Source organism: Strix uralensis, chromosome 24, assembly GCF_047716275.1.
Source record: "Strix uralensis isolate ZFMK-TIS-50842 chromosome 24, bStrUra1, whole genome shotgun sequence".
NCBI classification, from domain to species: Eukaryota; Metazoa; Chordata; class Aves; order Strigiformes; family Strigidae; genus Strix; species Strix uralensis.
In genome coordinates this window covers 9,032,876-9,056,840 of record NC_133995.1, presented here as the reverse complement: position 1 = coordinate 9,056,840, position 23,965 = coordinate 9,032,876, and the positions used below count along the sequence as shown (strand labels likewise).

The following is a 23,965-nucleotide window of genomic DNA, read 5'->3' as shown; positions in this document are numbered from 1 at the left end:
TTTAGGCAGGATTTGAGTTTGGGATGGGTTTGGTTTGGTGGGGTGTTTTTTGTTGCTCCCAGGGTCTCACCATGCCATGACAGAGCAGTTTTCGATCCGGATGCCAAGGAGGAGCAATGCTGCGTTTCTTCCTGCCAACCTCTTACCCTTCCAGAAGTCATCTCCAAAAAGCTCGGGAAGGGGAAGGAAAGAGGGAAGTGTTATCACAGATAGTAAAGCTGTTGTGAGGCAATTAGGCAACTAAATTCTTCACAGAATCACAGAACACCAGGTTGGAAGGGACCTCAGCTAAGAAGTTCAGAAGAGCAACTGCCCCAGCCTGGGTCTGCGCCGGCCCCTTGGTAGGAGTAGGCGTGTTCCCCTGGCTATTGGTGCTGCTGTAATAATAAAACTCTTAAAGCAGCGGTGAGGCACTTCAGACTAAGAAACATTTCTGGGTAACAGGGTCTGCTCAAGGCAGCTCTAGTTCATGTGGGCTTAGAGACCACATCAGAATCACCTCCGGGGAATGAGCTCTCCCGCAGCCATTTCCCGTGCTGTGAGCCGTCGTTCTTTGACTCCGGGGACGGACGCCTGCGTTACTGCCTTGGACACGTGTACGTACGTGGCAACGGGGCTGTTCACGCCATCGGAAACCCCGGTCACCAAGGTTGTGCTGACAGATTCACAGCGGAGAGGGTCGCCTCGGCCCTGGCTTCTGCACTATAGCGGCTCTCGGGTTTGTCACGGGCCCGTTCCCTTCCTGCATCTGCTCTGGCGCTGGCCGGGCTTGTTTATTCCCTGCTCCTCGTCCTGGAATTGTTGTGAGGGTGCCAAGGCTCGTAGATCCATGACTCTGAGCAAGGCAGGGTTTAAAGGTCATAGTCAAGACCATTAATAACAAGGTGCAAACGGCTGGTTTATATGTAATGTGAAGCTTTTTACTTATTTCATTTTTGCACTTTGGGGGCTCTGTTTGCTTATGGAGCACTTGGTGTCTGGTACCTATTTAGGCTGAGAGCAGGCAATTGGGTTCCTTCAGGCCTTCAGAGGAATGCAGAAAATTGTTCTCTGGTGTTGTAATTCTGCTGGGATAACTGGAGCTTATTTGTCTCACTGCTTATTAAATGCATACTTGTCTTGAGGTCCTCTTTTTTTCTGAGAAACATTGGGTGAATCCCAAGGACCACAAGTGAGAGGAAGATTCCAAGGGGAGGGGGAGAGTGAAGTGCCTGCACCTCTCTCCACGCTGCATCACCTGGCTCCGGTGCCAGCAGGCTGAAGAGGTTAAATTGGAGAGCAAACTCCCTTAGAGGAGAGGAGATGTACGTAAGGGGCTGGTGCAGACATAAATTAATTTTGCCCTTCCCCCTGCCCAGAGATGACACACTGAGGGGAGATGCAGCTCCCAAACTACTAATACATGGGCTGTGTGGTTGGGAGCCACCGGCGGCTGCGCTGGGCGGAACGGGGCCAGCGGTGGAGGGAGGGAGCAGATGTGCGCTGGGGCTGGATTCTTTGCAGAGGATGGTGTTGGTAGCGAGGGCAGAGGCCGGGGTTCGGACTCTGAGTGGTACCCAGCGTGCCCTGCTTGGCTGTTAAAAAGGACAGGCTGGCTCCTCCCTCCCTCCTCTGCAGTTAGGGCTGTGTGGCCGCACAGGTGATGTGCAGGAGCTGTTCAGGTCTGGTTATGGGTCAGAAATCTCTAAACATCAGGTCACGCTGACAGTAGCAATCAGTGGGCTTGTGTGTGCAGTCTTCTGTGGTCTGAATTCACCCAACTTTTAATAAAGGTGGCTAGAGAGGAAAGGCAGCTCTGGTTTCCAGCTCTGTCTCTAGTCTCCTGGCTCCCTCCTCCCTTTCCTGAGCCTCCTAAGTGGGGTGTGCTCTGCGTGCCCCAGCCCTCAGCACTGTAAGAAGACGACGGTGATCGGGGATGCTGCTCATGTACTTGGAATTTTCCTCATTGCCAGCTTCGATTGTTGTACTGGGATGTTTGGTAGGCCTTTCGGTGAGTCTGGTCATTGGGGAAGGCTGGATAACACACCCACACTTAGCGCATCAGTAAGGGTGCACCCACGAAGATGAGTGTGTTTCTCCATTGGGGATCTTCTTGCTTTGGTTATTTCTGGCCAAGGACATTTTCCTTTTACTCTGGATGTGTTGAATTGTGCAATCATACCATGGCCTCATCAGCTCGGACCCTTCTCTTAAGAAACTCTTGATTTCTTTTCTCCTTTGGCTGTAGGCTATTGTCAGTTATAAAGCAGTGTGACACAGTGTGTGACTACTGCATTCTCCTGCATTGACTCATCAGCTGAGATTCCAGAGCTGTAACCCCCTGCTGCTGAGCTGGAGCAGCCCTCCGTGGCTGGACTGCAGGAATAAGGGACGCGAAAGCTCCCACACCGTCACGGCAGGTTACGCAGATGTCAGAATGCCCCAATAAACCCGTCCCCGAGAGCTGGGCCTGGTCCAGCGGGTGACCCCCAGGCCCATGGCAGCGATGGGGGGGGTTAGGCCCAGGGTGTGGCTGAGCAGTGTAACTCTGCGTTGCCAGGGCTCAAAAACTTTTCTCAGTCTTTTCGCTGCATCCATCCAGGAGAATGGTGGTGTCACCTGGGCTAAGGCTGCGCTCACTCGCACGTAGTTTAATAGAGAAAATACCCTGAATTGATGTGGATCCCGTGTTTCCAATGCCTTCCTCCTCCTGTGTGTCCTGCCCAGCTTCTTCAGAAAAGCTCACTGAGCGATTAATTGTGCTCCTTGTCCTTGAGTTCAGACATGCGTTTGACTGGAGGATAATTGGATGATCTTGCTTGAAAGGCTCCCCTGCATGTTTTGGGCAGATTACTTAAGAGGGGCTTGTGAGAGGAACTGAGTGTTCCCTGACGAGACTGCAGCCTTCAGAAACATTTATAGATGGAAAACATCTGCTTGCTGAGGATGAGTGTGCTGAAGGGGAGCTTCGGGAGGGCTCATCTGCAGGAAGAGATGGACCAGCCTGACCTTCCTTCAGCCCGCAATGGGACATCTTCTTGCACAAGCACTGGGCGTTAGCTCCAGCTAACCAGCCTATTCCTGATCCCAGGCACTGGGCTTTTGCTAATTGCTTGTTAGTAAACAAGAAGCAAGTGTAGCCTTGCACAGCCCTTTGCAGAAGGAACGCTCACCTCTTCCGTCGGGCAGACTCGAGCCCCTCGGGCTGTCTCCACCACTGCTCCTCCGGGTGCTTCCCTAATGCTGGGACCTGCTTCCAAGGGTTTTTACTCTGATTTCCTGCCGTGCTGTGTCAGGAAGGGCTGGGCAGGGAGCCCCACCGTGGGGGGGGATGCAGCAGGGCTGTCTGGGGCTGCCTTCTCCACTGTGGTTATTCTACAAAGTGCTGAAGGCATCCAGCATCAGTGCTCGGTGCTGATATGGGAAGGGGGCAGCCAATAAACCCAAGACAACCTGTCCTCGGGAGTTTTCTCCTTTGGTTTAAAATGTTGAACATCAGCATTCAAAGGGAAGACCTGTTTGGCAGCAGCCATTGATTAAGGTGTCATTCATCGGGTGGGCCCACAGATCCGCTGAGGAGCAGTGTTTCTGCTGGAAGATGCCTCCCTGGGGCCCTCTGGAGAGGAAGAAATGTTTATTGACGGCTGACCCCGGGTCCCCCGGCACTGGGTCCCTCCCAGCCCAGGGACCGTGTCCTGCTCTGGGAGGGAGGCTTGGATTGATTGCCCAGGGGGCAGCATTTTTTTAAAGTCTGTCGTAAATTGATGGTAGGTGGAGCAGTAATGAAGATAAATGAGGGAGCTCTTCCCGGTAGATTAGCCTGCGTGCTGACGGATGCTGTGCTACGGGCGGGCTTGAAATGCCTTTGGCCTGGCTCAGGCCTCCCGCTCACCTGCCAGCATTCCTCGGCACAGCCCAGACGGAGCAAATCTTCAGGGAAATTGCCTCTCCTTGAAATTCAGAGGGCTCTGAAGGGCCTGGGCTGAGAGCCGGGAGCCTCCCAGGTAACCACCAGCTTGAGCACAAGTTCTGCAAGAGCAGAGAGGGCGAAAGGTGCTGCTCGGCGTGATGCAAAGGGAGATGGGCTTAATTCTATAAGAAATGGGTTAGGCAGCGGGGAGGTGGGATTCCTGTAACTGTTTTAAGAGCTCTGTTAAAACGTCACCTTTTTGCTAGTCCCGGGCTCCGCAGCAGCTCTGCTGAGGAGCCTTTTTCTGTGTGAGCAATCTCGGTGGTCTGGCAAGGTGCTCTGATCTGGCCCATGGCAGACTCTTTAAATTCTTTGAGGAGTTCCCATCAAAGCAGTTCTCAAAGTGATTTTCTCTCACCACTTTAACTAGTATTTCCTAGGGCCATTGGGTAAAATCCCTGCTCAGAGATCTCCATGCAGTAGCTGATGGGTGGCTTAGGACCAGAATAATCTTCTTTGCCTTAATCCCATCCTGCCACTTTGACCTTCCTCAGCCATCGCCGCTGCAGCCGGCTCAGCCCCCTCTGCCCACACACCTCGCTGCTGCCGGGGAGGACCCCGACTCCCCGGGGAGCTCTGACAGCCCCTGCAGCACCAACAACCCCGGGCAGGAGCATTTACAGGTGAATGTTAGTGCTGACTCGTCCTTTCCCGTTGCTGTTGTAAGCTTATAACTGCCATGAAAACTTGCTTTGAGTATGTGAAACATCCTTCCCTGCCCATCAGCATGATGATTGTCAACATCAGGAAAACTACCAACATTTTTCCTGGGGCGGGGAGGAGGCACAGCCTGCCCGGGGCAGCGGGCAGCCGAGCGCTGGGAGGGGAGCGTAGAGGCACCCCATCAGCTTCAGCATAGGGTCAGGAATTGCAGTGATTGAGGTCATTGGTCCTTTACCTGGGTCAGTTTAGATTGCAGGTTCAACTGTCTGTCTTGCACGTTAAGTCTGTTTGTGTGGATTGGTACCTTTTGACCAGACTGTATAAAATACCTGTACACTAAATAAAGCATCAGTGTAATCACTGCTTGCCCACGTTGGGGGGAAAAAAGAACTGAGGAAATTTCTAGAGGCAAGAGGGGTTGATCTCTGACGTATCTACTGGCAGCTCTGCAGCTGCCTGCCCCTCCTCTCATCACCTTTGATTTTAGTTGATTCAGTTTTGGGGGTTTGGTTTGGTCTCTGTTGTTGCGTTGTGGGGTTTTTTTTATGGGAAAGGTTTGGAAGCTGATCTAGCATCTCCTGCTGGACCCAGTGCCATGTCATCAGCTGTCCTGGAGGGTGCTGCTGCTTAGGAAGGGTTCCCTGGGGGCTTTGCGCCCAGATGCTGCGGCTCTGCTTTGTGGGAAACAGCCGAGAACTCCCGGGGCGGGGAGGTCTGTGCTTTAGGACCACGGGAGCTGCAGCCAAGCAGGTAGAAGAAATGCTGCGGCCTGATTCCTGCTCTGGGGGAAGCACCCAGCGGGGTGTGTAGGAATTCAAAAAGCAAAGAACATCATTTTCTGATATAAGTTTATAATGAATTTTGACTTAAAATAATAAGCAGTATACACAACATACAAGTGAGTTTTACAGAGACGCTGTTGTATCTGTTGGCTTCAGAACCTACCAGTAAGTTCACAGACTGTGTTTGCTTTCTCTACCCTCCGTGTCCGCCAGCATCTAGGGCGGCCCTTGTCTCTGCGCAGTCACTCGGGTTTCAGTTCCGATCTACAGCTCCGCTTGTCGCCTTCACTGGGCAGACGGGGAGAAGCCTCGTGCAGAGAACTCGACTTTGATGGGGAGAAGCCTCGTGCAGAGGTTGCTCTTGCTCAGCGGGGTCAGCAGTGCAGGTCTGCTCGAGGGAAAGGCGGGATCACGGAACTGTCTCACGGATTCGCAACACCCTTCCTCTGGCCTTGCAAAACAGTAAAAGCAAGAATGCTTTCCGCAAGAGTGGATTATTCTGAACTAGTGTTTTTCGCTGGTGAAGCTTTACTGCAACATAAATTCTCCGGGGAGGTGCAGCTTTCCTCAGCCCTCGCATCCCAACGACCCGTCCTCCACGTCCGTGTCGGTTGCACCGTCCCTTTGCAAAGAGACCAACGGGCAGCGGCAGTTTCACAGTTTAAGCAAGGATCACAGACTCCTCCTAGGAAGGGGATTAGTTTTGCTGAGCAAATAGAAGGGTCCACAGTACCTCCTGGGAAGTGTAGTCCTTTCTTTAGTGCTTTGCGGAATTAATTAAATAAAAGCCATGCAGTTGAACTACAGCTCCCAGAACGTCATGGCCCTCAGGGCACAGGGTTTTAAAAAACTGCGAGGAGGGGTGGCAGCGGGTTCTTCCCTCGGCGCTCCCCTCTCCTCAGGTCTGGTCCAACCACTCGGCCCGTTTCGGTGCTTTACAGGTGTGCACGTCCACAGCGTCCTCACACTCCTTGCAGCGCACAGCGCAGCACCAGTGGAACTTGCACTCGCACTTGGTGACGCGCGTGACGCGCGTGGTGTCGTACCCCCGCCCGCAGCACATCACCTCGCAGCCGTCCGTCCCCCGCGACATCTTGTTGCAGACGCGGCCGGCCGTGCCCAGGGAGCCTGGGGAAGGAAGCGAGAGCGGGTCAGGCTCTTCCTTCTCCATCCTGTTCGAACGCTTCCTCCGCCCCCCGCCCCGCAGGTGGGAGTGGGGGCATCTACCACCTGCAGCGGAGCCCTGCGCTAGCACTGCCTCGGCAGCGGGGCCACAGAAGGGGTTAAGCTTTAAGGGCAGTGAGCAGGGCCGGGGTGCAGCTTTGGTGACCCTCTGCATGGCCCCTTCCCCGCCCCTCTGTGCCCGGGGGGGGATGGAGCAGCGTACACCCACTGAGCTGGGCTTTGCAGCTGGCAAAGCTGGAAGTGCCCCCTCTGCTCCTAAGGGTGGCAGGAACACGCGCTGCCGCCGCTACCGAGCCCCCACAGCTACTGTGAACCCCCGACACGGGGATGCTCCAGGCTGGGAAACCACTGCAGGACTCGAGCAGCCTTCCCCACTCTCATCCCGGCCCCAGGCTCTGCTCAGAGGAGAAGCTGGCACCTGCGGCACGAATTGGGGCTCTTTATTGCCCATGGATGGAGCTTTGCTCTGCGGAACGGCACTGAGGAAACACTGCGCTACGTTCACTACGAGAGGCCTGATGGGTTTGGATCTCTGGCGTAAAGCCTGGGGATTTTGGACAAACCCAGTGCTCTGTGCGCAGGCATGAGGTGCTGGGGGGGACCCAGTGCTCCAGCGAGCACTGACACCCGATGAGGGTCTGGGTGACCCCCCACAGCACAAGCCCTCACCAGGGACCAGGGTTTGGTGCGGGACCTGATGTCGCGAAGTGGCCTGGCCAGGCTGGGCGAGCTGGGAGCTGCTGGTCTGCCAGGAGGGGAGGAAGAGCTGCTTTTGGGAGCGACTGCAGCTTTGGTTTTACCTGCTGACTTGTCCATCACGCAGTAATCAGGTGAGTTCTCAAAATACACCAGATCCGTTTTCGTGGGCTTCCTGAAGTTCTTGTTGGCCACCGTGAAGCCAGTGCCGTCCTGGTTCATCGTCACCTGGATGGCCCCGTTGTATTTCTTCCTTAGGTAATCCCCTGTTTTTCGAAAATCTGACATTGCCAGCCAACAAGTCCTTAGTGTGCAGGAGCCGCTGACCCCGTGGCATTTGCACTCCAGCTTCAGGAAACGCTTCACAGCCTGTGGGAAGAGGGAGGGGGTGAGGACCAGCAGTGGCACCGGCGCCTGCGTCTGCTTGTCCCTGGTCCCCCCCAGCCCTCGCCTGCGCGGGACGGGGCTCCCGACGGGAGAGGTGCTGCCTATGGAGGATGTGTTCCAACCGATGCCAGCACCAGCAGGGACACGTGCTGGGGGCAGCGGTAAGCGGGGTTACCCAGGCAGAGCGCGTGGGGGGCACCGGGCAGGACCTGCCCTCCGTGGGCACCCAGGTCCTGCTCCGCTGCCCTGGGGAGGTCGCGGGGGCTCGGCTGCGGGGGCTGCACTCACCATCCTCCCGCAGCGGTTGTTGTGCAGGTTCATCAGTGCCCGGGCGTCCTTCACTTTCTTCTCCTTGGCATCCACGAAGGCTTTGGCGAACCGGATCCCGTAGTTGATGTTGTCGCTGCAGCCGCCCCAGTCGAACTCCCCGCGCTCGTCCTTGGAGCGGCCCCTCTTGAGCGGGTCGCAGCCACAGGCCTTCAGGTCCCCTTGGCTGCAGGCCCGCGTGATGGCGTAGACCACACCGGCTGAGGAGATGGCATAGACGAAGGCGGCCTCCCTGCTGCCTGCCGCGGGAAGAGAAACGGGGACAGGGACATCAGCGGGATGGGCTGTGCCGGGCGCCCGCAGCCCACCGAGGAGCAGGGCACCGTGCGGGGCCACCTTCGCGGCAGGGGGCCAAGTCCAGCCATCTCTGCTGGCCACCAGGTCCAGCCTCGGCTTCCCGGGCACCTTTCAGACTAAGGGGAATTCCACGTTGAGCCTCAGAGCTCAGCGCTCGGGGTGTTGGGCTGCCCTCGGGGCTGCCCACCCGTCCCCCTCGCTGACCTGCGGTGCTGAGGCTGCGGGACTGGCCAGCACCTTCGGCCGGGGCCACCTCCCCCCCGGGGTGATGCTGAGCGCGGGAGCTGGCGCCGGCTCCGGCCGGGCTCGGCTCTCCCTGCGTGGCACAGCTTGCCGCCCGCTATTTTATGTCTCTGGTTCGAGTTCGCAGCTGTTTTTATAATGCTGTAAAAGAAGCTGCAAATCAAAACCATGTTCGTCTTCATTGTGAGAGCCTTTGAAAGCAACTTCAAAGGCAGCAGAGCTCTCTTTGGGCCTCGCAGGATGGGGCTGTGGCGAGGAGCTTTCATCATTCCCCAGCCTTTGCCAGGAGAGGATGCAGGCAGGAGTAAAGGTACCACTGCGGGGATGGAGAGGCTGGGACCGGGCAGGCTGTGTCCCAGTGCTTACAGCCCCTTTTCCTCCAGCCAGCTCCTCTCTGGGGGTCTGGTTCGCAGGCTCTGCCGCTCGCCCGCCCCGCCGGGCAGCCACCCCCTCCCCCCGCCAGCTGGGAGCGAGCCCCCCACTCCCCGGCTCCCTCGGCGGGCGCTCACGTGTCCTCCATATGAGCTGCTCCTGGCGAGGGGAAAGGCTCTTCCCAGCCGCCTTTGATTTGGAGGCCATGTGGGCACATCACGGGGCGCAGCAGCATCTGTCCCGGGGCTCACGCCGGCTCCCGGGGTCCGCTGGAGCCCACGATGCTGCTCCCGCTCCGGAGCCGCCCCTGTCCCCGTCCCCATCGCACCTTTCCTCTTCGCCCTGTGGGCACGTCCCTGCCTGTGTCGCTCCCTCCGGGCAGGGCTGGCTCTGCCCCGTCGCCATGGTCCTCCTCTGCCCCGGAGCCCGAAGCGAGGACTGGAGCCGCGGCTCTGCCTTGTCTCCCTTTGCCATGCAAGGGAACAGCCCGTTCCCACGTGAACTGCTGAGTCCTGGCCAACCCTGCTCTCCAAATATTTATATATCCCATTACTGTTTACATATGAGCCTGTTCTCTGGAGGTGTCTCCTCCTTCCCTCTTCTCCCCCCAGTGCTCCCCCTGCTCCATCTCATCTGGTGCAGCTATTCCGAACGCAGCGCTCTGCTCCCATTACTGCTTGATTAATTTACAGGGAAAGGCAAAGTCCTCCTAAGGGAGTAATCCAAGCCCCCAGGCACGGCAGCCCAGCGAGAGGAGAGCCTCCCAGGGAGCCAAGGCACGCGGCAGTGGAAGGGGACAGGGCAGAACCTACTTCGCAGCATGACCCGGCCGAAGACGGTGTGGTCGCGGTCCAGGGTGCTGCAGTTCCAGCGGTGGTGCCGGAACTGGTGCTGGCACTCCCGGATCCACTCCTTGGCTCCCTCCCCGACCGACTGCATGATGTCGGGGTACCTCTGGCACAGCTGCCGCTGCTTGTTCACCAGCCCGGGGATGTTATCGCAGATCACCCTCGCGCCCAGCGCCCCGATGTACCTACGAGAGAGAACAGTGCCGTGTTACCGGGCTGCCCGCAGAGGGGGAAGGTGCCAGGCTGTGGCTCCCCAGGCCCTCACCCCGCTCAGGGGGTCTTATATTGAAGCCCACCTTGCCCTCTTTTCTTTCTAGCTGTGCCACAGCTGCTCCGGGCTCTGCCGAGGGCATCCCGTGTGCCCTCCTTGCAGCATCCCCTCAGCGTGGCCCGTGCTGCCCGGCCGTGAGGCCAGACCTGCCCTGTGCTGTGGTTCAGACAGGAGGGCGCGGGGCCAGGGCACTGCTGAGCCATCACAGCCGCTGGGCTTTGGTCTTTGTGTTTAACAAAATAACCCCGGGCCGCACCAGCCCGGGGCGGGAGCAGCTCTGCTCTCTGCCTGCTTCACTGCGGCAGGAGCGGGGGCCCCGTGGAGCCCGTCGCCCCTGGGACCCACCTGCTGTGGGTGCTGCAAGTCCTGGGGCCCGCGGCCCTCAGGGCCTGGGCTCTCCGCGAGCTCCTGGGGCGGCAGTGGAGGAACTCGCTGATGTGCAAAACCCCCCTCCCACCCTCTCCCCTGCACCCCAGCCCTGCTCTGCAGCCCAGCCCTGCTGAGCACAGCAGGATGGAGCCCAGCTGAGCCCAGCGCAGGCTCTGCAGTGTCTCCTGCCTGCCTGCGGGCTGGGGCACACTGGGAACAACGGTCGATGCTCAGGTCGGGGAGAAAGCGGAGAAGGTTTTGCCTCTTGCTGCCGCAGTCCTCGTTCACACTGTTATCCCCCAGCTACCTGCTCCTCTCTGCTGGTGAACACGTATGATCATGCCCTGGAGCTGGGTAACGGGGAGAACTACGCTGTGTCTCCTGTCCTGCCTGTACCCTGCCTGCATCCCAGCATCCCTGTCCTCTCCCCGCGGTGGTGGGGAGAGGGTGGGAGCTCGGAGCAGAAAGCCGACGCGCAAACAACAGTCTGGTAGAGCCTGGCTGAGCCCGCGGGCAGCTTTCCACGGCCACGGGGGAAGGACCCTGTGCTCTGCCCCGCAGCCTCACACCAGCCCGGACAACGGCGGCAACGGGGAATTTTCCATCGTGGTCAGGCCCTGCCCACAGCACCCGCTCGCCCCGGACAGGCAGCAGCTGCTCGTGCCGGAGGATGATGTTCGCCACAGAGCGCGGAGCCGTGATTCTGGCTGGAAGGGATGAGGTTTGGGTGGGATTCAGATTTTTCAACCCCACAGATTGGAAGTGAGAACCTTCCTTTAATAGTAAGAAGAAGCAATAAGCTTGGGCAATATTTCATTGTCTTTCTCTGGCCATGTTCTATCACTTCTATCAGCCCCAGAGAGAGCTCGCAGGCTCAGGAAAGCCCTGCGAGCACAGAAAGCAATGGGATCTGTTCCCTCTTTTAAAATATTTTGTTTAAATGCTGGCAGAAGCACAAGGTCATCTCAGGCTGGAGCTGAGGATAATAAACCCGGCTCCCCATGGCTTTGCAAGCCCCAGCTCTGAGGGCCAGCGAGCATTATTTTTGCAGGCTGGCTCATCAGCCTTTCATCCTGCAGCAGGGGGACAAGGGAGATGGCGGAAGCCGTTTAGGAAAGAAAAAGCCAACGGGGAGCTCATCGAGCAACGCTGACTGCGAGTGTTTAATTGCCTTGCTCATGCTGGGCCGTGAGAGCGGCCAGTTCCTCCCCACGGTGAGCAGGGCAGGGCCGAGGAGCATCGTCCAGCTGGAGGATGGCACAGGCCAGCGGTCTTGAGCGGGGCTGCCGAGATCCCGCGGGGAAGCGTGGCCAGGTGCCCTGGCCCTGAATTTGCTCTGCCCAGCCTGCCTGGTCCTGGCGAGGAGGTGGACGGCTGCCGTGTCCCTGCCTGCGCTGCCAAGAGCTGGGACGTGGCGGTGCAGCAGTAGCCAAAGCTCCCCTGCGCTGGAGGGAAAAGATGCTGGGAAAGCTGGAAAAGGGAAAATATTCTTTGATGGGCACCTGGGCAGGGACTTTGCGGGGACCCTGTCCCCCATCCGGCACTGCTGGGCCATGGCACTGGTCTGTGGGGATGGCGGTGGGCTGTGAGCAGGGCTGGCTCTGGGGAGACGCGCTGGCAGAGCAGCTGCCCACGGGGAGGGCCGTCAGATAAAGCACCGACTAACACCATCCCCTGGGAGACAGATCAAGGAAAACCCTCCAGACAAGATAAACACCAGGCACTCCCTTTTTCACACTGTCAGCTAATTACTCCTCGTTAATTCTCCTGCCAAACGCCCAGATCAGAGCAAACATTATCAGCAGGAGAAAGTGGAAGGAGAGCAGGGCGAAGAGCCCCGACTGCCAAGGGAGCATCTCGCCGTGCAGGGCCCCAGACTCCCCGGGGTGGGTGGTTGCGTCTCCCTTTGCCTGTGGCTGCGGTACCTACAGGCCTCCACCGGAGTGATGCACTGGAATCCATCCCACGATGGCCATGGCGCTGGGAAGCGGTATGGCACAAGGGGGAAAACTCCTCATGTGTCTTGGAAAGGCTGCGGTTATCTCGGCGAGACCGAGCTCTTCCATTTCGTGAGAAATGCTCCAGTTGGGTTCAGTTACTCTGAAATGGAGCGAGACGGGGAACATCAAAAAATTCTGCCAAGCAGGATTTTGGGAGGGAAAAAACCCAAACATTTGTTTTGGATTGATTAAAGCATCCCTTTTGATTTTATTTCTAAAAATTTATGACATTTTAAAAACATTGAAATAGGAAAGACAATGGATGTTCTGAGAGTCCCCAGCTGCCTTATCAGAACTTCATTTTTAAAAAATGAAGTTGTGCTGGAAGCAGCAAATTTCTGTGAAATGCTATACTCTTGGGGAATCTGCATTTTTACAGCAGAGAAAAACCCACAACCGAGCCCTGAGTTCAGAAAAGTCTGTGAGAAGGAACTGCTCCTGATGCTGGAGCTGCTCAGGCCTGGACCTCTGCATGGTCAGAAGGAGAGAGGCAGCAGCAGCCCGCAGCGAGGAGGGGCTGGGTGGGAGGGGGTTAATAATTAAGTGTATATGGGGATGATGATCCCCCACCCTGTCAAATGGGGTTCTGAGGTCCTCAGGTAGCTGTTGCATGGCCCCTGGTTGCCCAGCTCAGGCAGAGGGGCTGGACCCGACCCCTCCGACAGCCCTTGGCTGCACGATGCTGCGTTTTACTTCTTGCAAACCCGCGTGCGACCGCAGCCTTGCTGAGCCCCCCGGCTGATCGCAGCCTTGCTGAGCCCCCCAGCTGATCTCAGCCTTGCTGAGCCCCCCGGCTGATCGCAGCCTTGCTGAGCCCCCCAGCTGATTGCAGCGTTCAGCTGCAAGGAGACGGGGCGAGCTGCAGCACTAGTGCTACCCCCACGCGAGACCTCTGCCTCTGCAAGAAGCACCTTGCCCAGTAGCAGCGGCCGGAGACTTCCCGTCACCAAGGCAAGTGCTTTGCAAGCCTGAGAGGTAAAGCAGGCCAAGCTCCCCGCCAGCCTTCCTCCCCGCCAGCCGTGCTCCCTGCCAGCCTTCCTCCCTGCCAGCCTTCCTCCCTGCTGCAACCCGAAGCTGCACGGCCGCAGCCGAGGCTCTTTCTCAACCGCCCGCGAGCGCCGGCCGCTGCGACGCGTGGGGGAACAGGAGACAACTGTCACGTGTTGGCTCCCAGTTGTTCTTGTTCTAAGAGTCTGCTGACTTCGACTCTTGTAAACAAGGAGAAACCTAAATTGCTTCTAAGATAAACATGCAAATCAGAGGCAGACGCATCTATTTACTTGGCGGCGTGCACTTTGTGCTAACCCCCTTCCACGGCGTGCCTCCGTGCGGTATGTGTCCTGCTCCCGCGCTTCCCACAAGAGCTGCCCAACATCCCGAAGGACTTGCAGGCTCCTCAGGGTGCTCTCGCAGAACCGTGTGGCCCCTCTCATGTCTCTGCCCCCTCTGAGCCGCTCAGAGCTTTCCTACCCACGGCTGCTCTCCTCCCTGTACGCGCAGCTCCCTGCGGGTTCGGGGGGGATCCCCACCGCTGCACGTGGGCTGCGAGCTTGTCCCAAGGGCTGGATCCCAGCACGCCTCGCTCCCTCTCCACCTCTACCGTGCTGGAATCTTTTTCTGGATCAATAAACTGTGCTTTTGGCACCGACATAGTGCACGCAGCTTCCCAGTTGCTGAGCTCTTTCAATAGGAATGACCAAAAGACTTGGGGAAAAGCTCCATACCCCAGGTGTGGCAGCGGGGAGACCAAGAGCATGGCCAGAGTCTCAGGCACTGTAGCCACAGGCAGATGGGAACTCTGGCCTGGGCCAGCCCGCCCTGAACGTCCCAGCAGGAGCCTGGCCCAGTGAGCAAACCAGCCTGCGATTACGGGGGCCTGGGGGCTGCTCCGCAAAACCAGCGGTCAGAGGGACCCAGACCTCCACAGAGCAACGGAGGAAGATGCTGCGAAGGGGAATTCAGTTCCCCTTTCGTTATAAATAAACAGTCCCCCGCAATGCAGACCTGGGGCACCTCCAGGGTTTTTTTGGTAACTCAGAGCTGTCGGCAGTAATTTTAATTGCTAAAACTCTGCTGGCTGACCCAGTGTCCGCAGGGGCAGCTCTCCAGTCCCGAAGAGGCAACGGCAGCGAAGTCCCGGCGTGATCCCGGCCCCGGCCATCCCCAGCCCTCGCGTCCCTGCGGCGTGCCCGCCTGCTTGGCATGGGGCCGGGCCGAGCCTTGCAAGGCCACACCAGCCACTGCGGGGCTGTGGTTGCTGCGGTGCCCGGGGAAAGCTCCGCGTCTCCTCCCGCTGCCAGCCCGGGGCTCGCCTCGCTGCCCAGGCGTGTTGGCGTGGGGTGCTCGGGTGACGGATCCCCGAAGAGCCGGGCTGTGCCCCTCCTGCACCGGCTTTGCGAAGGGCTGCGCCCGCGGCGTGGCCATCGCTGGGACCCGAGGCCAGGAGAGGCTGAGCTGGGGCCACACCACTGTTCCGGACTCACTAGTAGGCATCACGTGGAAAATGTCTCTTGGAAAATGAGGTTTTGAAGAAAGGAAAGCATTTTTTCATGAAAACGGGTAAAATTAAGTGGAATCGGAACTTGTTCTTGTTTGTCGCTTTTCCGTAACGCCACGGTGTTGAGAAATACGTTAGTGCGCTAATGCAGTTTCTTATTAAATTTATACTCGACACGCTGCTGTATCTAATGCTTCATTTTACACCTTTTTATATGGCGCTGAAAAACCTATTTGAGCATTACTTGATTTCAAAAGGGAAATTTTTGCAATTGTCATTCTCAGGCAAATCTCACAAGTTTGATATTTTTGCGCTCTGCTTTAGAATTAAAACAGCTGCTGAAATGTTGGATGTCCCCACTGCGGGACATCAGGGTTGCACTGATACCATTAAAGGCACAACTTTAAATGAGATGAATACAAAATGAGCTTAACTAAAATCACTCCCATAGGTTAACCATATGCCGGGGGAAGATGTTCATGTGAACAGCTTCGATGACGTGGTCAGGCAGGGCCCCGGCGCGGGGCAGCTCAGCCGGGCAGCCCCAGGAGCCCCCGGCCGCCCCCCAGCCCAGCAGGATGATGCAGGACAATTGTCCCCGGCCAGGGCCACCACTGCCACCTGCCCGCTGTGGCACGCGGGGAGCCGGGGCACGAGGCCTCCTCGCCATCCCGTGTCAATGCAGAGTTTGTTTGTGGCTGACAAACAATGGCAGGTGAACAGTTCCCCTTCCTGGGGCTTCTCTCTCCCCCAGGACCCAAAACACTTTGCCAACTGTCCGTAAGTCCTCGCTCGGCGGCAGAGCGGGCCGGGAACAGAAGCACAGGGGGATGCAGCGCCTGGGGGGCGGGAGGTGCTCGGGCCAGACCCAGCACCATGGACCCGTCAGCCCGATGGCTTTGAAAGCATGAAGAGATGCTCCTCCAACCTGAAGCTGGGTCTCAGCTCCGACATCCCGTCTAATGGGTTTCCAGCTGGGGAATCTGCCTCTCCTGGTACTGCCTCTCCCCCCCACGTGCAGGGTGCTCTCAGCTTCATTAAGGCGACCTGGACAGCTCAAATCCCGGACCCCCGGCTGTGCCAGCTGCTCCCAGGGTTCCCAACAGGCTCTTTTCTTACCGGCAGCTCCACACTGTGTGCAGAGCAGCTCGCAGGGGCTCTGAACTTGACCAAACCATGTTTAAAAGAACAAAGAAAAACAAAAGAAAAGCGCAAGCAAGCAAAGCACCAAGGTGGTGTTCCTGGCCACGTTACTCACTCCCCTCAACTCGATATCCTCTGACAGCCCCCGACTGCCTGTCCCATGTAGCTCTCCTACCTAATATGACTCAGGCGAATGACCTCAGCACCGTTTGGAAGAAATGTGGAGCTTGGGGCCCCTCCCCAGCTCCAGTCGGTGCCATCAGACGCCCGTGAGCCGACTGGGGCTCGGTCCCGGCTCGGGGCGTTCCCCCTGCACTGGTTCTGCTCTAGACCTGAGTGTGCCACGTCGTGGTTAACTGCGAATGCTGCCCACTCCCAAAAACGGCCCTGCCAGGGGAGGCCTGGCACTGGTTTAGGCTCCGCCATCACTCACAGTGTTGGGCGTTTCTCTGGGTCTTTCTGCAGACCGAGTGCTGTGAAACCCCCGGAGTTCCCCTTGTCCGGGCGAGGCGTAGTCCGGCCGTACCCCTCCCCACCTGCCGTGTGCCCCAGCATGGTGCCTGCGAGCACGTCTCCAGCCCTGCCCCGGCCCTGTCTCCTCGGGTGGGAGATGCTCAGCCTCTTGCGCAACCATCCCGTGACGGGGCCGTGAGCTTGATTGCACAGAGCCTCGTCGCTGCTGACTTCTGCTCCGAGAGCTCTGCGGCTGAGGCTGAGATGAGAGCACGGGCTGGCTTCTTGGTGGCTGTTGGAGTCCTTCCCCTGGGAAAACTGATTCACCTCCCCGTTGCTCTTGTAACCACTTTGACAGTCCTGAAAGATCGACTTGGGAGCCAAACTATCTTGGCTTCTGTTCTCTTCCCATTCCACTGAGTCGACACGAAATCCGTATTTTGGTGGGAGGCTGAAGGCCCTAGGCAGCTGTTGGAGACACCTTGTGCAGATAGGATCAAATCCAACATCCCTGCCTCTTCGTCTGATAAAAACCGAATTCCAACGCGCCTGGCAGCATTTCACCTCCTTGAGTTCTTTGCATACTTCCCAAGGATGCTGCACTTGCCTTCCTCTGCTCTCCCTGGCTGTGGGCAGACAATTTATAGCCAACTGCAGAGCACTTTGGGTTGCAAGGTGCTGCAGACATTTGAGATATTATTTTATTATTATAAACTCTGAGTATTTTATTAAGCCCCACTGGGAACAGGGCCATCCTGGCCTGCTGGAATTGTTAACGCCTTGGAATGATTAATAGTCCTAATTTCCTCACTTAGAGCCACTGCTCTGTACGTTGAGAGTGTTAGTCTCACTTGAATAATTTTCAATATCATAATGCTGGGCCACTCCCCGTGCCATTCAAGGGACATATTTTCCATTTTCTGCACCAGGATCTCTCTGTTTCGTGTGCATCGCCCCTTCTGCAGTGGTTCCCTTTGGTTCCCTGTCGGGATCCCCTCCCTGTGGTTCCTGCGCCCGTGGGCAGGCCGTGGGCTGCGCTTTCTGCGGGAAGGACTGAAAGGGCCGGGCAGCGCCGCGGCCGTGGGGAGCTGCAGCCGAAGGAGTGCCCTGCCCCACCGTCCCCTCGGCTGGTGGCATCGAGAGGGACCGGGGAGCCCCGGGCTGCTCTGCACTGTGGCCTAACGGCGAGGTGTGGGGCAGCAGCGAAGCCCGAGAGCTCGGGCAGCTGCGGAGCTGAGGGGGGTGAAGGTGGGAGCTTATAAAAGCACCAGGACAAAAGGACTCTGGTGCCTTCTGCAGTGGTGGCCAACATCTCGCTCAGCTATTCCTTGGGGGCATTCTTGGTGATGCATGAATACGATACAAATTGCTCATCAAAAATATTCTTTATCCTTAAGTATCACATTTTCTCTCCCCAAATCTCAAAGCACTTTGCTAAGAGGAGGTAAGACAGGCTCTGGTGGTAAAGTAGGATGGATCACGAGTCTTCTCTTGCCCGTGGTGCAGCTTGTGTGCTGGCTGCGAGCTGCTCAGAGCTTCAGAGTTTTCAGGCTGCGTGTTTCCCCAGCCCAGCACAGATCTCCTCACGGTGGGCTGCAGGCACTGCTGGAATTGGTATTAGTAACAGTAAAAGCTAATGAGTTTGGAGGAGCAGAAGGATTTTCTCTCCTGCATTTCTTTGTAAGAAAGATTTCCTATAGGTGAAAGTGACCCTAATGAAAAATGAACTAAGAAACACAATTAGGATTATTATAATGGCGCAGAGCGACTGAGAGAACCCATCTGTTCAATACACCCCAACCCAGAACACCAGGGCTGCTGCAAAGGCCACAGGGTTCATTCTCCATCAGTCTGATGTTACTTTAAAACTTATTTTTCAAAGCGCGGCTTCCTGGACAGCCAGAGCTGTGGAGCGCCTCAGGATAAAGACTTCCTGGTCGCTGACCTCCTGCTTTTATTGCCACGCAAAGCGCTCTGCAACAACAAACGTACAGCCGGAGCGAACCCCCCGGAGACCCCCTGAGCCCCGCGTAGCTGCCAGACCCTCTGCGAGCAGAGCTGTGCCGGGGCTGCCGCGGGTCTGCCCTGCTGGGACCGGCATGGAGGGGAGGCAGCGGCACCCCCGCGCACCCCAAAGGGTTACACCGGCCGGCCGTGGAGCTCCTCCATGCAGCTGTCTTTCCCTTGGCCTAATTTCAAACATTCCTATTGATGCTATTTCCCCTCCCACACACCTCAGGGTGATGCCTGTTGAAATGAGCCCCCTCTCTCCGAGGTCCCATACCCAGGCAGGTTTTTTCCACCGCTCTTCGTGCCCATCCGCCGCGCCTGGGCCAGGACCCAGCACCGGTGTCACAACGGGAACGCACGGCGAACCCCGGAGAGGAGCGGCCGCGGGAGCACTGCTCCTTCCACCCCGTCCCGGAGGGAACGTCCCCTTCTCCACCTGCCATGGGGTGTTGGGGCCAAGCCCTTGGGGAGAGCTGGACACCAGCTCCCGGGGCTGCTCTAGCGCAGGGGGTGCGACAGGCACCTCGGCTTCCTGACTGGCCCATGGCGTGTTTTCCCCTCCCGTGAGCACAGATCTGCGTCCCCGGCCCAGGGCGGCAGCTGGAGCGTGGTGGCTGCTTAACCGGGGACTAGAGCACCCTGGGAGTGCCCGCCCAGGCATCGTGCCCAGGGTGCAGTGGCCCCCCGGGAGCCCCCGAAAGCCACCGACAGCCCCCCGTGGCTGCCAGGCTCCTGCGCCTCCCTGACCCGCGCCCAAGCTCGCGCTGGTCTCCCTTCCACAGATTTGTTTTATCTCTTTGGGAGCCTGATGCCTCCCATCTGTTCCAATGCCAGATGAAATTAAATATTTGTAGTTTCCAAGGGCTGTGGTTAGCAATAAACAAGTTAGCTAACGAGGATTTGGTGCGCCGGGGGGTTGGGGGGTTCACGTGGGCTTGCAGGCAAGCGGGTATGTGTGAGGGTGGGGTGCAGGGGTGTGTGTGCATACGGCTTTGTGTACATTTTTCTTTAACCAAACCTTCAATTTAAAATGGCTTTCCACACCAGAGCAGCTAGCGGGGCTCTCAATAGCGAGTAAACTCTACTTAGTTATTTACACCAAGTTTGTTTATTGCACAGTTTATGTTTATAAGCAACGTTTGTCCAATCTTCCAAATCTTTCGGAAGGAATTTCAGAGGCCGCTTTTGGGGCCCGATGTCCTCTCGCAGCGGCAGGGCACCGGGGAGAGCCGAGCCGCCATCCCCGGACGACGCTGGTCGCCCAACCCGTGTGCACTCAAGTGGAAACGGGATTTAGGGATTTTCCCGTTGCATTCCTTCTTAATTTCCGTCTGTGTTTCAGCTGGTATTTTGTTGCTAAGTAACACTGCACAGTTTGGGAGCGTTTCGGCGTGGATGCTGCTCCCCGCAGCCCCGGCTGTCCCGCGGTGGCCCCGGACCCCGGCGGTGCCGCCGGCCACAACCGCACTGGCCCGCGCCCGTCCCTCGGCCCGCGCAAACCCCGGCCTCGCCGCTACGTGCTCCGAGCAGATGCACACACACACATGCACTCACGGACACTTTTTCAAGTGCCAAAGTTCACCAATTCCTGGCGTTTTTGTGAGGCGGTGCAGGCCGTGCCTGACGTCACTGAAAATTAATAATTTGCAGTTGTTTAGAAGAAACATTTGGTTGATATTTCCTTTCCATGTACTGTGATCAGAACTGACACAGTTTTTTTCTATTAATTTACTTTAAAAGTTGACTCTGAAAATGAGAAGCATTTCCTCTATTTCCACAAGTTTATTGTGTGTGAATCCCTAGAAGAATTTGGCAATAATAATAAAAATAAGGAACGATGATGCACCACCAAATGTATTTACTGTAATATCAGTAGTGCTAAAGATGTGCTTGGAAACCTATGTAAATCACTGAATAACTTTTTCCCAAACCACAGCTGGCTGAAACCCTTTTCAGTAAAACACAATTTCATCTAAACATGCTATTTTATCAGAACTGACACGTCCAGCAGAACAGCGCTCGCTTCATTCAAGGCTTGTCTTAGGAATGTTCTGGTCTACAGAAGAGAAAGTACCATTGAAAATGTGAACTTTAGAGTTTAATATAGTTGGGTTCTAATTTTTTTGTTTTAAAAGTCACGTACTTAAGGTCCCTGGGACCAATTCTGCTTGCCAAAAACAAAGGGCTGGTGCCTGGCAGCGCTGGGGCTGAGGACCCAGCCCGGCCCCGGCCACCCCAGGCTGGGCTCCGGCCCCGGGGCTGCCCCACGCTCCTTCTGCCCTCCGAGGAGAAGCTGCCAGCCAGGGAGTCGGGCTGCAAGCCGAGAACACAAACTGCTGCCGGAGCTAAATCTAGCTGCCTCCCAATAAGCCACAGCTACCGAGGACTTAAAACGTGGCTGGTTTTCCTCCCGCTGCTTGGGAAGAGACACGCGCTTGGAATTAGGGCAGACACTGCCGTGGAGTTATTGTGGGGAGAAGTGGGGCACAACAGCAAGGAAAATAGGTGTTTTTCACACTCCCCCTAAGGAAAGAATTTTCACCCTTCAGCCAGCATCCAGGCGCGTCTCCAGAACTGCCCAGCTCTGGGCAGATGATGCTGCGACTACGCGATACTTCGCTTTTCCCAGCTACTCTACCCCACACACCCCCTCCTCAGCTCCAACCAGCCTCCCCTGCTCTTGCCTCCTCCATAATGAAGCGACATAATCCAACTTCTCCGCTGCCCTAAGACTCTTCCTTCCTTCCTCAGCTTTTATCACAACGGCAGCATCACCCTCTGCACAGACGCCGGCCCGTCTTTGCCCGCTGTGCCATGGGGGGCAGATCTGGCAGCTGGAAGCCAGGATACCCCCCACCCGTGACTCACTTTCTCACCCAGTGGTTCCAGCTCCCCGAGGGCGGCTCGGGCTGCAGAAGATCTCTCGGGGCACGGCCGGGATGGGCACTGCTGCTGCAGCCCCTGACACCTTTGTTCCCGGCTGCAGCCCCCTGCCCCAGCAGCACATCCCCCGGGCTCCCCACTCCTTCCCAGCCCCCCGGCTTTCTCGTTCACCTTCCCTACCCCAGAATCGCTCTCCCGGGGGTGCCAGCCTGGCCACAACTGCCACACGCCCCGACGTGCTCCCGAACCCTCGGAATACTCGTGTTATCGGTGTGACTGCCGAGTGCTCCCGGGCCCTCGCAACACGCTCCACGGCAGCTGAGGGATTCCAGAAACCACCGTTCCCTTTCGGCGGCAGATGGGTTGAATTTGATTAAGTTCTGCTTCACCCACTGCAATGTGCTAATGATGATGAGATCAGCATGGAAAACGGTGTTTTCCACAAGATTAGAGAGGACTTTTATAGGGTGGGGGACACGGAGAAGTTTTTTGCAGCAAAGGGGTTTTTTTCCGCCAGTGTTACTGAGCTACTGAAGCAGCACGGGGTCCTCGGAAAACTTCACAGTCCTTGTTTTCCTAATTACTCTCATTCTGCATACATGAATTTTCATTGTTACAGGCAGCGGGGCAGGAGGAGATTCATTTCTAGAAGGCTGGTACTGCCTATGGCATCACTTCTACCTGTTACCGAGCCTCATCTCCTCGGAATGCGGGATCGCAGCAGCCTCCGAGCTGACGCGGGGCGATGCTGCAGCCCGTGGGGCTCGGGGAGCTCCGCCGTGACCCCCGGGCCGCGGAGGGCGGGTCAGGGAGCTGGGAGCTGCCGCCGCTTCCCTGCTCTGATCCGCACCGAGGGGCTAATCCTGCTCCCCGCCGCTGCCGGGGCTTGGATGGCTGGGGGGGGGCGGGGCACGGCGTTGCGGGGCTCGGCTCCCCGGCGGGGATGCGGCGGGAGCCGGGGGGGGCCCGCGGCAGGTCCAGTCCCCTGGGGAAAACGGGCGGCGACGGTGCTTTGGGGTGCCCGGGGAGAGCCCCGGCCCCACGGCAGGTCGGGGCGAAGGCGCTGCGTCCCCCTCCCCGGGGCCGCCGGGGCCGCGCAGGTGGAGCCGGGGGTGTAGGAGGGTGGGGGGAGCCCCGAGCCCGTCCTGCCGCGGGGCTCCCATCCGGGACCGGGACCCGCGATGAGCCGGGGGAACCGGGGACCCCGCGCAGCCCCCGCCGGTCCTCGCCGGCTCCCGCTGCCCCGCGCGGGGCTCCCGCGGCTGCACGTCGGGCGCTGCGCTCCGGCTCCGGCCCGGCGGGACTCGCTGCGCTCCCGCCGGCGCTGCCCCGGTCCCCGGCCCGGCGTCCCCATCCCCGTCCCCGTCCCCGTCCCCGTCCCTTGGCCGCGCCCCGCGCAGCTCCCGCCGGCGGCGGCCCGGGGACCGTCGGGGCGGCCCCGCCGCGGGGACTCACCACCACGAGGAGTCGGCGCGGGGCGTCAGGGCGAGCAGGAGGAGGACGAGGGGCAAGCAAAGGCGGGGGGCCGCGCCCGCCGTCCGAGGGAAGGCTCCGCACTCCGCACGCCCGGGGGCCAAGGCAATCCCAGGAGACGCTTCCAGGCGGTTTGGGCTGAGCATATCTCTCCGGGGCGGGGTCCAGACGCAGAAATGACCGGGGAGGGGGGTCCTGCCCGCGCTCCCCTCGGGGGCACTGCCCGTCACGGCCCCGCGGCGCGGCTGCCGGCTCCGCGCTGCTGAGCGAGCCCCGGCTGGGCCCCCGCTCCCAGGCACATGCTGCTGCGCGGGGGGCGGCGGGGCCGGGCCGGGCCGGGCGGGGCGGGGGGGGGGCGCCGGGGGCCGCTCCCCGCGGGGTCCCGGGCCGGGGCGCTCAGCGGGGCCGGCGCCCCCCGAGCAGCGCGGGGCGGGCGGCGGGGCCGGGCCGGGCCATCTCGGTCCTTGCGCGGAGGGCGAGGCCGCTCTGGGGATGGGAGCGCGGGGGCCGCGGCCAAATATTGACGGCGCCCGCCGTGCTCCGGGCTCTCATTGGGCAGAGTCAGAGGCGCGGAGCCGCCGCTCCAGGCCGGACCGACCCCCCCCACCCCCCCAAGGGCACGTCGGACAGCCCCCTCCGGGCTCCTGCCCCCCGCCGCCGCCGCGCACCGGGGCCGCTCCCACCGGCCGCACCCGCGGAGGACGCGGCGCGGAGCCGCCGGCCGCGGCCGCCCCGTCGGGTTCCGCCCCGGCGCAGGGGCGCAGCGGGATGCGCGGGGCCGCCGCCGGCTCCTCCCGCGCTCGCCCCCGCCGGGTGTCACAGCGGGGCGCGGAACCGCCTCCTGCGCGGGGCTGCGCGGGGCTGCGCGGGGCTGCGCGCTCCGTCGGGGAGCGGGGGGCGCCGGCCGCTCTGTGCGTACCCGCCTCCGCCACCTTCCGCGGGACCCTCCGCTGCTGCGGGCGGGTGTCGGGGCCGGTGCGGACCCCGCGGGGGCGTCCGGGGGGACGGGGGGGCGAGGAGCGGAAGACAGAGCCGCTGTTTTAGGACACGCGTCCCTGGGGCCGTGCTGTCCCCAGCCAGGGCCACCGCCTCCCTCCGCTGGGCCAGTCGCAGCCCT

At 59.0% G+C, this 23,965-nt stretch overlaps 1 protein-coding gene across 1 annotated transcript; it reads right to left on the bottom strand.

Moving 5' to 3' along the window:
• Nucleotides 1-5,443: 5,443 nt before the first annotated feature.
• Nucleotides 5,444-23,111, bottom strand: WNT2B (Wnt family member 2B). The gene is made up of 5 exons (XM_074893447.1): nt 22,831-23,111; nt 9,714-9,934; nt 7,951-8,228; nt 7,380-7,644; nt 5,444-6,522 (listed from the first exon to the last, which is right to left on the bottom strand). The coding sequence occupies exons 1-5, from the start codon at nt 22,992-22,994 to the stop codon at nt 6,293-6,295; spliced, it is 1,158 nt and encodes a 385-aa protein (XP_074749548.1). The 5' UTR covers nt 22,995-23,111; the 3' UTR covers nt 5,444-6,292.
• Nucleotides 23,112-23,965: the final 854 nt, after the last annotated feature.